This window comes from Mus caroli, chromosome 19 (genome assembly GCF_900094665.2).
Source record: "Mus caroli chromosome 19, CAROLI_EIJ_v1.1, whole genome shotgun sequence".
Classification (NCBI taxonomy): domain Eukaryota; kingdom Metazoa; phylum Chordata; class Mammalia; order Rodentia; family Muridae; genus Mus; species Mus caroli.
The window spans coordinates 43,162,883-43,175,235 of record NC_034588.1 but is presented as its reverse complement, the minus strand read 5'-3'; the positions used below and the strand labels follow the sequence as shown (position 1 = coordinate 43,175,235).

Below are 12,353 nucleotides of genomic sequence, written 5' to 3'. Positions count from 1 at the left end.
CTCGAACTCAGAAATCCGCCTGCCTCTGCCCCTCCCGAGTGCTGGGATTAAAGGCGTGCGCCACCACGCCCGGCTTTTTTTTTTTTTTTTTTTTGGAGCCCTGAACTTTCTAAGGGCAGCCCCTGCTTTCTATGACCCATCACTTCATTATATTTAGAAGGGGGTTCATCTAGTCACCCTAGCCATCCATGAGGTAAGGACTATACTATCATCATTCACAAAGGATGAAACTGAGGCCTGGAGAGGTCCGACAACCTGGCTACAGTCATCCGGCCAATGGAGCTGAAGAGATGGCTCAGTGGTTAGGAACGCCCACTGCTCTCGTGGTAGACCCAGAGTCAGGTTCCGTTCCCAGCACCAGTCAGACAGCTCACAGGCGGTTTAGGGGACTCTGACTCCTCTGGCCTTACCAAGCGCTTGTAGACACACATATACATAATTAAAAATAAATATTTGGGCTGGTGAGATGGCTCAGTGGGTAAGAGCACCCGACTGCTCTTCCGAAGGTCTGAGGTTCAAATCCCAGCAACCACATGGTGGCTCACAACCATCCGTAACGAGATATGGCACCCTCTTCTGGAGTGTCTGAAGACAGCTGCAGTGTACTTATATATAATAAAAATAAATAAATCTTTAAAAATAAATAAATAAATAAATAAATAGTTATTTCTGAAGTTGTAGAGTTAACGAGTGATACATCCCAGGTAATGGGGTAGGAGGCCTGTGATTATTCAAGCCGGGAACCTTTCCCTGGGGCACCAGCTTGAGTAGAGCACCCTAAGATGCAGACAGTCGAACAGCCTTCCAAGGTGACACAGGCTCTTGAGCTCGCCTTATATTTGCCTTGTTCTATAGCTCAGCAACAAAGCCACCCCTTCCTTGTTCCTTAGGCTAAGCCCCAGTCTCGGGAGTCATGTGGCTCAGCACCTCAGCAGGACCAGTAGAGAGTGAGTGACTCTGCGGCTTTCAAGACCGATCTGCTGCCAGGGCAAGGTGCTTTTCCAAGCTCTCAAAAGAAAAAAAAAAATGTATTTATTTTATTTTATATATGAGTGTTTTGCCTGAACATAACTATGTGCACCAGGTACCTGTCTGGCGCTGGCAGAGGTCAGAAGGTATTGGATCCCCTGGAAATGGAATTGAATGCAGGTTCTCTGCAAGGGTTACGAATGTCCCTAATGTCTGTTTCCACAATCCTTTATCCCATCACAAACACACCTCTTCAGACAAAGTCTCTCCCACCTAACATGACCGCCCCCTTTCAGATAATTCCCCATGGCCAGGAACCATCCAGCCGCTAGTGTAAGGTAAATACGTCTTTGGCTGGGACAGGAGCACCACACCACGTGCCTTTAGAAGGTCCTGTGACTGTCTGCTTCTCCAAGCTCTCCCCAGCACTGTGCTCACAGGGCACTTCAGTTCTTCCCGTCATTTCCTGCCAGCCAACATTGCCCGCTTCTCCTTTGTCCGCTTTCTGAGGCCCAAGTCTGAGAAACTTTCCATGACCCTGTTGGTTCTGAGTTGGTACAGGTCTTGCAATCCTGGTCATGTGGTCTGTCGGCTGTCACATCCTGCCCTACTGGGTAGTAGTGTTCTTTAGTATAGCAGCCGCTTTTTACAGTGAGATTAATACAAAATAAAGTAAGGCAAATATGGACATACTGGCCTGCAACCCTAGCACTGGAAAGCTGACACAGGAGTTTTGGGAGCCGGAGCCAGTACACAGAAAGACCTTGACTCAAAAAAAAAAAAAAAAAGAGAAAAAAATGGAGGGCAGCTTCAGGCTCCCAGATGCACCAGCCTCAGGTACTGTACATAAAATGCTGCCACTCCCAGGAAGTCATGTGGCAGCTCTAGCCAAGCATCCCCTCACTAGGCTACCGCCCTCTACTGTTACTGTGGTGTTACAACACTGAGGATAGAGCCCAGGGCCTTGCGTCTTCAGCTCACATTCTGATACTTTGTATTTCATTCACAAATCATGATCTGATTTCTCTAGAAATTCCAACCCTCTCTCTTTTTTTGTTTGTTTGGTTAGTTTTTTGAGACAGTGTTTCTCTGTGTCCTGGCTGTCCAGGAATTCACTCCGACAGGCCCAGAACTCAAGACATCTTATCTCTGCCTCCAGAGTGTTTGGATTAAAGGCATGTGCCAACACACCCATCCAGCATTCATTTCAACCCTCTTAAGGGACTGAGCTTTGGCTTGGGATGGTGGCACACATCCAAAGTATTAGCTCTTCGAAGGTGAAGCAGGAGGATCACCGCAAGTTCAAGGCCAGTCTGGACCAGAGGGGTTAGAAAAAAAATAATAATAAGAAAAAGGAAAAAGGGGTGTGGTGGAAAATAAGAATTGGTGTTGGCTAGGCATGACGGTGCAAGCCTTAGCTTCTACTCTGGGGACACTGAGGGACAAGTTTGAGGTCATTCTTGGCTATAAAGGGAGACCCTGTATTAAAAAGGGGGGAGAGGGGGCTTTGCAGCTGCAGCTGCCCTCTGCCTTTCTTCATAGTCAGACCTCAAAAAGTCAGGAGGATCTGGTTGTTGTTGAATCCATTTCCAGAAACACCCAAGGCTTAAACACAATGCTCTACAAAGCAGCTCCCAGACACTCAGGGGAAATGTCCACCAGCAAGGGCACTTCTCTTCCACTGTGGGGGCCTTAAGTGTCACCACATAACCCCTGCTCACCTTCCCTGTCCCCAGCTAGGCTCCTAACAGTTCCTTCCTCAACACCCCCACCCTTGTTATATATGAGGAAATCAAGACCAGCAGGAAACTTCAGGCAGATCTATTCTAGAGAGGTTGCTAGCCAAGAAACAAAGAGGAAAGATGCTGAGAGGTTAGGTGAAGGTAAGGCTCTCTTTCCAGGTCTAGAAAGCCTGGTCCCAAGCTGGCTCTTCCCTGCAGTGACCCGGCAGACCGTGCCCTTGTCAGCCAGAGTGGCCGGATTGACAATAAATATAGCTTGTATGGCATAAAAATGGAGGTGCCTAAAGGACTGCCCAGATGCACACCTGAGCAACCTGGGCTCTGAGACCCCTGAGTGCACATACATTTACACCCAATTACAAGTAATGACTGTTGGGTCTTTTGGAGACCCCAGACAACGAAGGGGCTGGCATTGAAACTTTCTTGGGGGTTTAAAGAAGCAGTTCAGCAGCTCAGAGCGCTAGCTGCTTGGGTGGAGAGGATCCAGGTTTGATTCCTGGCACTAACAGGGGCTCACAACCATCTGTAAATAACCCCAGTTCCTGGGGTTTCAACACCTTTTGGCCTCTGCAGGCACTGCATACACACAGGCAGGCAAAATACTCATACACACTTAAAAAAAAGCAAGCTTCACTGTAAACGGGAGGCTTCCCCCTCTCCTGTATCACAGGAGCTCAAACAGCACGCTGGCTGCCTATCATGTGTGTGCACAGGTGTGACTCACACCGAGCCAAGCACCCCAGATACAAATCAGGGTTCAGGCCACCTGATAGCTCAGGCTCTCACTACTCCACGTCTGCCTGCCCGAGTCATGGATGATCAGGGCCCTGAACAGAGATGAGGAAGGGAGGCCAGGCTGAGTCTCAGGGGAAGGAAAAGACACACAGACAAAGGTTCCAGCCAACCTAACTTCTCGTGGGCTGGGAAAGAGTTTTGCCCTACAAGCCAGTGAGGGCCCCTCCTGCTTCCCCACTGAGGCCCTTCAGGAATTTATGACTGCTATCTATCCCTGGCTCCTGCTCAGCCCACTCTCTCCTCTTAGGCATTTCCTAAGAAGCACCCTACTCTAGGATGCTAGTGTTGGGCCTCAGCTTCAGAATTCGGGGTTGGGTCCAGCCAATGAAGATAGTAACCCCATCAGGGGAGCTGGTTTCCCCTCGTCACCTCACAGACCCCCTTTTCTCAGGGCAGGAAGTAGAAGGAAGCTTACCAACGAGAGATTCAGGGCTGGCAAGGCTGGGCAAGCCCCTCCCCCAGCTTCCCTGCACCCAGGGAGGGCAGGGAGAGGTGCTACTTCAAGCACCATCGAGACTGGCAAGAGGCAGATGCCTCCACCAGAGTTCCACCAAATCAAAAAAAAAAAAAAAAAAAAAAATCTGTGTAAATCATAGACCAATAAAGACCTTAGAAGGAAGCTTAGGAAAAAATATAAAAGTCAGCCCAGTGATAAAAGAACAATCTCCGTTTATTAAACATGATTTTTCTCACCAAATCAAAAAAAAAAAAAAAAAAATCAAATGGGCTGAGCACGGTGGTGCACACCTTTAATCCTGGCACTTGAGAACTGAGGCAGAGGCAGGGGAATCCCTGTGAAGGGAAGGTGAGCAGGGGTTATGTGGTGAGACTTAAGGCCCCCACAGTGGAAGAGAAGTGCCCTTGCTGGTGGACATTTCCCCTGAGTGTCTGGGAGCTACAGAGTGGATGTATCGGGTGCCAGAGCTACAGACATAGAGAGAGACTCCATCTCAACAAACAAAAAAACCGAAACCAACCAAGCAGGAAGATGCTGGAGGACCAGGGGCTTGGGAGGCGCTGCCTGCATCCCCTCCCCACTCCCAGCTACCTCTGTCTAGCCCAGGATCTCCCCACCTTCATGGGGAGTCAGTTCCCACCTGGGAAAAACGCAGATGAGGCTGGATTCCATCTCCCAGCTTGAGTCCCAGAAAGGCACTCCAAAAACAGGGAGTAGAGGCTTTTTAAACTGCCTGTGCCTCCCGTCCCCCTAAGCTTCCTGGACTGTGGCCCAACTCAAGTGTGTGGAAGGCGGAACCATGTCTAGTCTAGAAGCAATGCAGGGACCAAGGTCTCTGGAGAAGCCTAGAAGTGTGGGACTTCATCACTGTTCCTTTGCCTTGGGGCTTCAGCATTCTGGGCCTGTGAACTCCCACGTTCTTCATGGCTCCAGAGTGCCCATGTATCTCAGACCTGCTTCCATGCCTTGATGCCCCACCCAACCAAGAGGGGCAGTCATAAGGGCCTAACTTCTGCCCTGCCACCTCAGGCTCCTCTGGAGCCTGGCCAGCTAGGCCCTGTTGGTATTTTGCTGCCAGACCAGACCAGGCAGACGGATAAGGTTTGGAGAGTGAGGGCTGTGTAAAAGTTAATAAATAATAATAAACCCTCAAGTCAACCTTGAAGAGAAGGGAGGTCAGGGGAGAACGGGATGAGGCCCAGGGCAGAGGCAGGCCCCAGGTTTGTAGACAAGGCTGAGGTTGGCTCTGGCAGGCCCAGTGGTAAATGTGAGGGGACAAGAAAGGGGCCAGGTTGATGGGAAAGAACACATCTCCTTGCTTAGGTCATGTCAGTGCTGGCTCCCTGATTCAGCCTAGAACCTTGTAGAACTTTCCTCCCAAGCTCCCAAGACTACCCTGACTCCCCGCATTTAATCCTTTATCCCAAGATCCAATATGACCTGGCTCCACAGCACAAGCATTTTCTTGTCCCCTTCAGAAAGTCCCCCTTCCCTGCCTCAGTGCCTGCTTTGGACTACTATGTGAACCCTTAAGCCGGGGAAACCACAAGCCCAGGGATAAGAGGTGGTGGGCACAGGCGCCAGGGCAAGGAGAAAGCTAGAGACTCAGCCATCCCCACAGGCCACCAGCATGAGAGGGCTTCCCAGCTGCAGAGCCGAATTAGCTTTTGCTGCGCACAGAGCAGCCTCTGGGGCAGCAGAACAAAGAGGCGAGAGAGAAAGCCCCGCTTTGTCTGGGTTTGAATGCCAGGCCGGCCAGGGGGGAAGGTTTTCCCAGAGCCAGGGATGAGCTGGCCAGGCCTGCTAGCTCAGCCCAGGGCAGAGGCCCAAGTGGGGCTGCCCACCCAGACTCTCCCGACTCCCCAGCTCTGCAGCACCCACTGGGGCTCTGTCCTAACTCTAACACCCACCACAGGCAACAGCTTACCTTACATGAATCCCAACCTTCTCTCCCTTCCTGAAGATCCCCAGGTGAGGAAGTCCTAAGCCCCCTGGCAGGCTCACAGCCCACCTATTACCTGTTCGAGCACTTAGCAAGTGGTAGTCTGAACAAAATCAAGGACAGGAAATTCAGTTTGCGGGGATAACCAGTGAGGCCCAAACAGCCTGCCCTGTACCCCACTCCCATCTCACCTGACACCCACTCTTCTCTCACAGACATAAACACATGAGCATACTCTCTCCTTCACTCCACAGCCACACAGGAAGGTAGTGCCAATTAAGTCAGTCGTGCACACATCCTTTCTTGGAGATACTCATGTGAGAAAAAAATAAAATTAGTTACAATAGACAGACAGACAGACAGATGCCCTGAGTCCATAACTGCTGGCAGGTAGAACAATCAGTGGGAGTGTATGACAGGCTCCTGGCTGTCAGCAGGATCCTGGGGTAGAGGCAGGGGACTGGACCTCTGCCTGAGGCTTCTCTTAGGTCCCAGGGAGGAAGCCAAAGCAGGCTTCTTTCTCTAAGGACTCAGGATGATCAAGGAAAGGACAGAGCTCACACTACCCTCTTCCCCGCACACAGAGCTTCCCCACTCTGCTTTTGGCAGAGGAAAGAGTGTGGGTCTGAACTTCCTAAATCAGCCTGTAACCCCAGCCCCAGCTCAGCAGAGACCTCTAGGCCTCTCCTCTTACACACGGATGGACTCTCCACAGGGCTTTCATGTATCCCCACCCCACCCCATCCCACACAGCCATCAGGTACTCTCACTCTAGGCAACTACAACTCTCAGCAGTGGGACTGTGTTCTCAGAAAACACCTCTTTTCCACCAGAGGGAGGGGGTAGAGCAGGTAAAGCACGTGGTTCAGGCCAATATCTCCAGCCTGCTTCCGGGGTCCTAGCCATGACCCAGAAGCACAAAAGCCATGTAAGCGCCAGTGTGCACATCTGCAAAGCCCCTCACTGCATGACCGGGACTTCTCCTGGGTCCTTTCTATGTTGGGAGAGTTCATAAGAGTGCTCCCAACTCACATCAGCCCCCCCATGACTAAGATGAACCCTTAAACTTAGAGGCTTGAAGGGATCTTGTCTGACATTCAGGATTGCTAGGCCTGAGCCCACCAGATGTCTCATGCCTGGGCTGACAGCCCAAAGGAAAAACCCTCCAAGGGCACAGGTATGTCCCAGTGAGTGAGCTCAAGGCCCCATCTGCTTGGCACCCAGTCCTCTCAAAGGCAGAATGGGGCAATGTCCTGGCCTGCACGGGCCTAACTCTTGAGTGACACCCCTTCCTGATGCCCCACCCAAGCCACGGGCTCAAGTACACAAGAGTGGGTGCTTGTATTTGGAGACAGAGCTCCTGGAAGGGTTAAGCAGGGTGGGGGTCGGGAGGGGGGTTGTTGGTGTTGATGGTGGTATTGGGTCTCTTGTTGTCGCTATCCTTGTTTTTCCAGAGACAAGGTCTCACTATGTAATCCTGACTGGTCTTGAACTCAGAGATCTGCCTGCATCTGCCTCCTCAGAGATGGGATTAAAGTTGTGGGTCACCACACCCAGCAACTCAAAGCACTCAGCAGCAAGCAGCGTTAACGATGATTTCCAGCCAACTGAGCCAGACCCTAACCCACTGTGAGGGAGGGCAGGTGAGAAACAAGAGGCAGAACATGAGGTTACTTCTGTGCTTCTGCTCGTATACCTTGGAAATTTCTGGTGCCCTTTTCCACAGCACTAGCACAAGACCTTTTCAAGGAGACTCCCTCCAGCATGAGGAAACCAGCTGAGGCAAAGCCCTCTCCTCCTGGATAGCCTCAAGAGAAGGCAGGGCTTTCTAGTCAGCTTTTCCTCATGGCTCAGCTCCTCCCCCAGGATGGGAGCTCTACCTCTGCATTCAATAAGTCAGACTTCTACTTGAGTGATAAGGGGCTACTGAAGGGTTTTCAAGCCTGGGGCACCAGAGGAAAATGGACGTGAGGAACCTGGAGGAAGATAAGCCTGGGGCGCAGATGCTGAGCTCACAGAATTGCACATCTGGCCCTAATGCAACTCACTCTTTCTGAGCTTGCCCCATAGGCACACGAGCACATGCAAACATGCACACGAGTGCGTGAGTGTGCGTGCGCGTGTGTTCCATGAGTACACACAACAGACACACATCACGGAGCTGCTGACAGAGTAAAGTGCCTGATGAAAGGAACCCCCAGGTCCACTCTACAAGCAAATGTCACCCTTTCCTCCCAATCTTAAAAGTAAGACGTACTCATTTGAGGGTAAATGTAGGCACACATATTAGGATGGCCTCCTAATACCAAGCCAGGTGTTAAGTTTTCATCCCTAACCCAAGACATCCCTAGCACTTAAGGGGTGCAGACACATGGGATATACCACATCCTCTACCGTCCCCATTCAGTCCTATCTTCTCTTCCCTTCTACCCACTTTCTACAGCCAACCCCAGGACAGAGACTTGGACAGCCGTCTTTTCTCCAGCCTTTCCCTGCCCTTTCCCAGCCTCCACCCCTACAGTCTTTATTAATAGCAGCAGCCTCAACCCTGGGTAAAGTGTGGGCTCTGCCTAACCGGAGTCAGGAGAGGAGGACCACAGAGCTCCTCCACTTCCCCAGGACTTGGCCTTTCCCAGCTGCTGGGAAGGAGTGACTCCACTTCTCCAACCCCCACACTTCCTTTAAGAAACCAGAGGCCTCTCCTGGCACAAAACCCCAGAGCTGGCCCATGCAATTGCAAACTAATTATACAGCAAATTTTGTTATCCCCGCCCTCAGCCTGCGGTGGCCCTTCTGCCTTTTGTTGGTTGTATATGTGTGGTTTTTAATTGCTAAACAGTGACTCATTTAGATTGGTCCCCTCCTTGTCTCCGTCCAGCCCCCACAACCACCAAGGAAACAGCCGGCATCTACATTCTGGACAGGCCCAGCTTCCTCCTACTGCAGCAGCCTGGTTGGCCTCCAGGGGCCCCCACCCTAAACACACACTCCCAGTCCTACCAAACCCAGCCCAGCTCCCTTATCTCAATCAAGACCCCTAGCAAGAGCTTTCAAGATGGCTCAGTCTTAGCTCGACTGACTCCTTCTTCCCGGTGTGACTCAACCCAGAGTGGCAAGGGACCCGAGAGGAACCTGGGAGGAGCCCCCTTCCAGTGAAAGGGACGGAAGTATGCCCCACTCCAGTTCCCTAGCCAGGCCCAGAGGCCTAAGAGGGGGAAGGCGGTTTTGACATTGGCTGCTGCAGTAGGGTGTATACAATGGGAGGGGGTGCGGTTCGTAATCACCCAGCCAGCAGCCCAGGGGAGCCAGCTGCCTGAAACCAGATTTCAACGCGGCTCAACCTTAAACCCACAGGACTCTTTTTCCGTCTTCCACGTCCCCTCCCTAAATGTGGGAGGGCCGTGTAAGAGGGCAGGGCTGGGAGGAAAGAGCCCAGGGTGAAGAAGGCACATACTTTAAGGTTTGTTCATGCCAGGCGCAGGCAGCATTCAAGTATAGAAAGAGCAGCCTTAGCCTGGGGAGCGTCTACTAGGACGGATTAGAAGAGCTGACAGTCGGGGACTCCTCTGGACACCCAGGCCTTGCCCAGCTAGATGCCAGAGTTCTTCTCTATCTCCGGAAGCTCCCCCCCGCAACCCCCAGCGTGTTTCCAGTAGAGCTGAAAACTAACATGGCTGCTTTGTTTACTTCCTCATTGGTATGCCAGCATCATGGATCATGTCAGCCACAGCAGCGGCACCAGGACACTCATTACATAAACAGCAGCTGGAGAAGCAGGACCGGGGTCACTGCCTTGGTGACTTCCCGTAGAGCTTACAGAAACAATGCGGGGGGGGGGGGCGGGGAACTGCGCAAAACAGAAAAGCAACACTCAAAACTACTTCTAACAGCCTCCCCCCAATTCCATAAATGACTGAAGGAGAGATCCTAAGGGCGCAGGTGCGAGAATGCATCCAGCAGCCGGGGCCTTTCCCCCAGGACCTTGCCCCCCAAACTTTTAGGGAAGAGTTTGGAAGAGGGCCTCTAGGCTAATGTCACGAGAGTCAGCTTGTGCGGATGGGTGGCTCCCAAGCTGTGTGTGTGTGTGTGTGTGTGCGTGTGTTCGCACGCGTTCAGTGTACTTGCCCGTATCTCATTCCTCCGTATCTCCACGTCACACACCGAGTGTCCCTGATGCGCGCCGCTGTAGTAGCAGCAGTACTGGCACACGGCCACCTGCTCGGCCTCGCAGTGGTACAGGCGGTAGGCGTTGTGCTGCGGGCAGCTCCAGGCCCGCACGTCGTCCGCCTCCACCAGGAGGTGCCCGCGGGCGGTGGAGGGCTGCTGCAGGTGCGTCTGCACGTGAGACTGGCAGCAGGGAGCCTCGCAGCGCAGGCAGACCTTCTGTGCCGGCAGCGGGGGGCCGCGGCGACAGAACACGCAGTGCAGTGCCGTCGGCGGCTTCTCCACGTGCAGGGCGTTGAACTTCTCCACGATGTTGGTGAGCTTCAGGTTCTTCTCCAGGCCCGGCTTCTGATTGTAGGCCTGGTTGCACTCCGGGCAGCGCACAAGGCCACTGTCCTTGGCCCAAGCCTCGCCGATGCAGCCCCGGCAGAAGTTATGTTTGCACGGCAGCTGCACCGGTTCCACGAAAACGTGCAGGCAGATGGGGCAGATGAGCTCCTCCTCAAAGCAGTTCTTCCAATTCTCCGCCATGGCGGCTGCGGGCAGGGGGCCCGGGTAGACCTCTCTAAGTCCCCAACCCTGGGGATCCGTCTGGTACAGCTGGGGACCCACCGAGCCCGGAGCTCCGGTCCCCGCCGGCCGCGCCAGTCGCTCAGTCACCAGCGCCTTCCGCGTGCCCGCCCCCCAGAGGAGGGAGCCTGGGTCCTCGCGCCGCGCGCGCCGCCGGCTGCGTCTCCTCCTCCTGGCGAGTGGCTAGCGGGAGGCGGCGGGCTGCGCCAGGGCCGCGGCCGGGGCACCAGCCCTGGAGGGGAGCGCCGTGGTCCAAATTCCATATAACAGGCCGCCTCCCGGGCAGCGCGGCTAGGGCAGCGGCGGCCCGCGGCCTGCGCTCGGCCCCGCGGCTGACATCGGGGCGCGCCCCGCGGCGCACCGAGCAGGGGAGCCGCACTCTTCCTTTGGCGGCGACGGTGGCTCCCTTCTGGCTGGTGCGAGCCGCGCCTTCCTCGCTTGGATCCCGGCCGAGGTCCGAGGGGGCACGGGAAGCTAGTTCGGCCGCGCCGAGGCTGGCTGGAGCCCGAGCCGGCGAGCAAGGCGCGCCGGCGGTCCCCGGGCCGTGGCGCAGGCGTCCCCCAGCTGGCCGGCCGGCTGCGGGTGGCAGGGCGCGGGCGGGCCGACTCCGGGGCGCTGCGTGCGCGCTGGGGCAGTCATTCAGATGAAATTCCAGTCCCCGGCCAGAGACACCAGCCCGCCTCTGCCTTCCTCCTCCCTTCACAAATAGAAACGGAAGGGGGAGGGAGAGAAGTGGAAAAAAAAAAAAAAAAAAAAAGGCAACCAGAGAGGGAGGGAGGGAGGGAGAAGCCCGGGAGGTGCTCCGGCCTGACCCCCTCGTCGCTACTTCTGCGCTCCCTGGAGGCCCCGCGCAGGGCGCCCCCGCCGCGGAGAGACCCCACTCCCTGTCCCCGCGCTGGGCGGGCGCCTCGCCTGCGCTGAGGAAAACAAGGATTGATCAAACTAGAAAGGAATTTTTCTCAACTGCTAATGAACAGGAGGCTCGGCTCCCGGCCCTCCCCTCCCCCCGCCCGGCCCTCCCCCTTCGCCCCCCCACCCCTCCCCCCCACTTTCTTTTCTTCTCGGCCTCTGCTCCGGCCTGGAAGGCTCGGGGCTGCGGTCGGAGCCAGCCTGCGGCGGCGGCGGCGGGGCCAGGCCGAGCCAGCCGGGCCGGGTGCGTCCTCAGCGCCCAGCCATCTTGAGCTCCCAGCGGCCGCGGTGGGGACTGGGGGTCCGGGCGCGCGCTCGAGGGTCCTGTAGCTCGCTTTTCCACCCCTCCCTTTGGTGGGATTTTTTTTTCCTCCAAGGGGAGGGCTGGTGGTCTCCAACAAATTAGGAGAGAGAGAAGGAGAAAAATGCCAAGTCTTGATTTCTCTCTACCTCTGCTCCACCCATCCCGATCCTTTCCAAAAAAAAAAAAAAAAAAAATCTTTTAAAAAGATTAGAATTGGAAGAAGTCGGCAGAACGACGAGCGCCTGCTGCCCCCAGCGCTGCCCGGGCGACGCGTCCGGGGCGGGCCCGCGCCCGTCGCTCTGTCCGTGGGTCCGTTTGTCCTCCCGCAGCTTCTCAAGTGAGGGGAGGGCGGGCACTCCGGGCAGGGTCTCTGCTGCGGCTGTCGCTTCAGAGCTTTATCCTTAGATCAAAAAAAAAAAAAAAAAGAAAAAAAAAAAAAAAAAAAAAGGGGGGGAAAAAAAGGAAAAAACCACCCCCCAGCCCGAACACTCATCACAGCCA

At 54.5% G+C, this 12,353-nt stretch overlaps 1 protein-coding gene across 1 annotated transcript in view; it reads right to left on the bottom strand.

The window, feature by feature from the left end:
- The window catches only part of Trim8 (tripartite motif containing 8), a 15,320-nt gene extending 3,924 nt beyond the window's left edge, over positions 1 to 11,396 (bottom strand). The window contains exon 1 of the mRNA XM_021151655.1: positions 10,031 to 11,396. Within this exon, the coding sequence (XP_021007314.1) occupies positions 10,031 to 10,600 (570 nt within the window). The 5' untranslated portion in view covers positions 10,601 to 11,396. The remainder of the gene's footprint in view (positions 1 to 10,030) is intronic.
- Between the last annotated feature and the right edge of the window lie 957 nt (positions 11,397 to 12,353).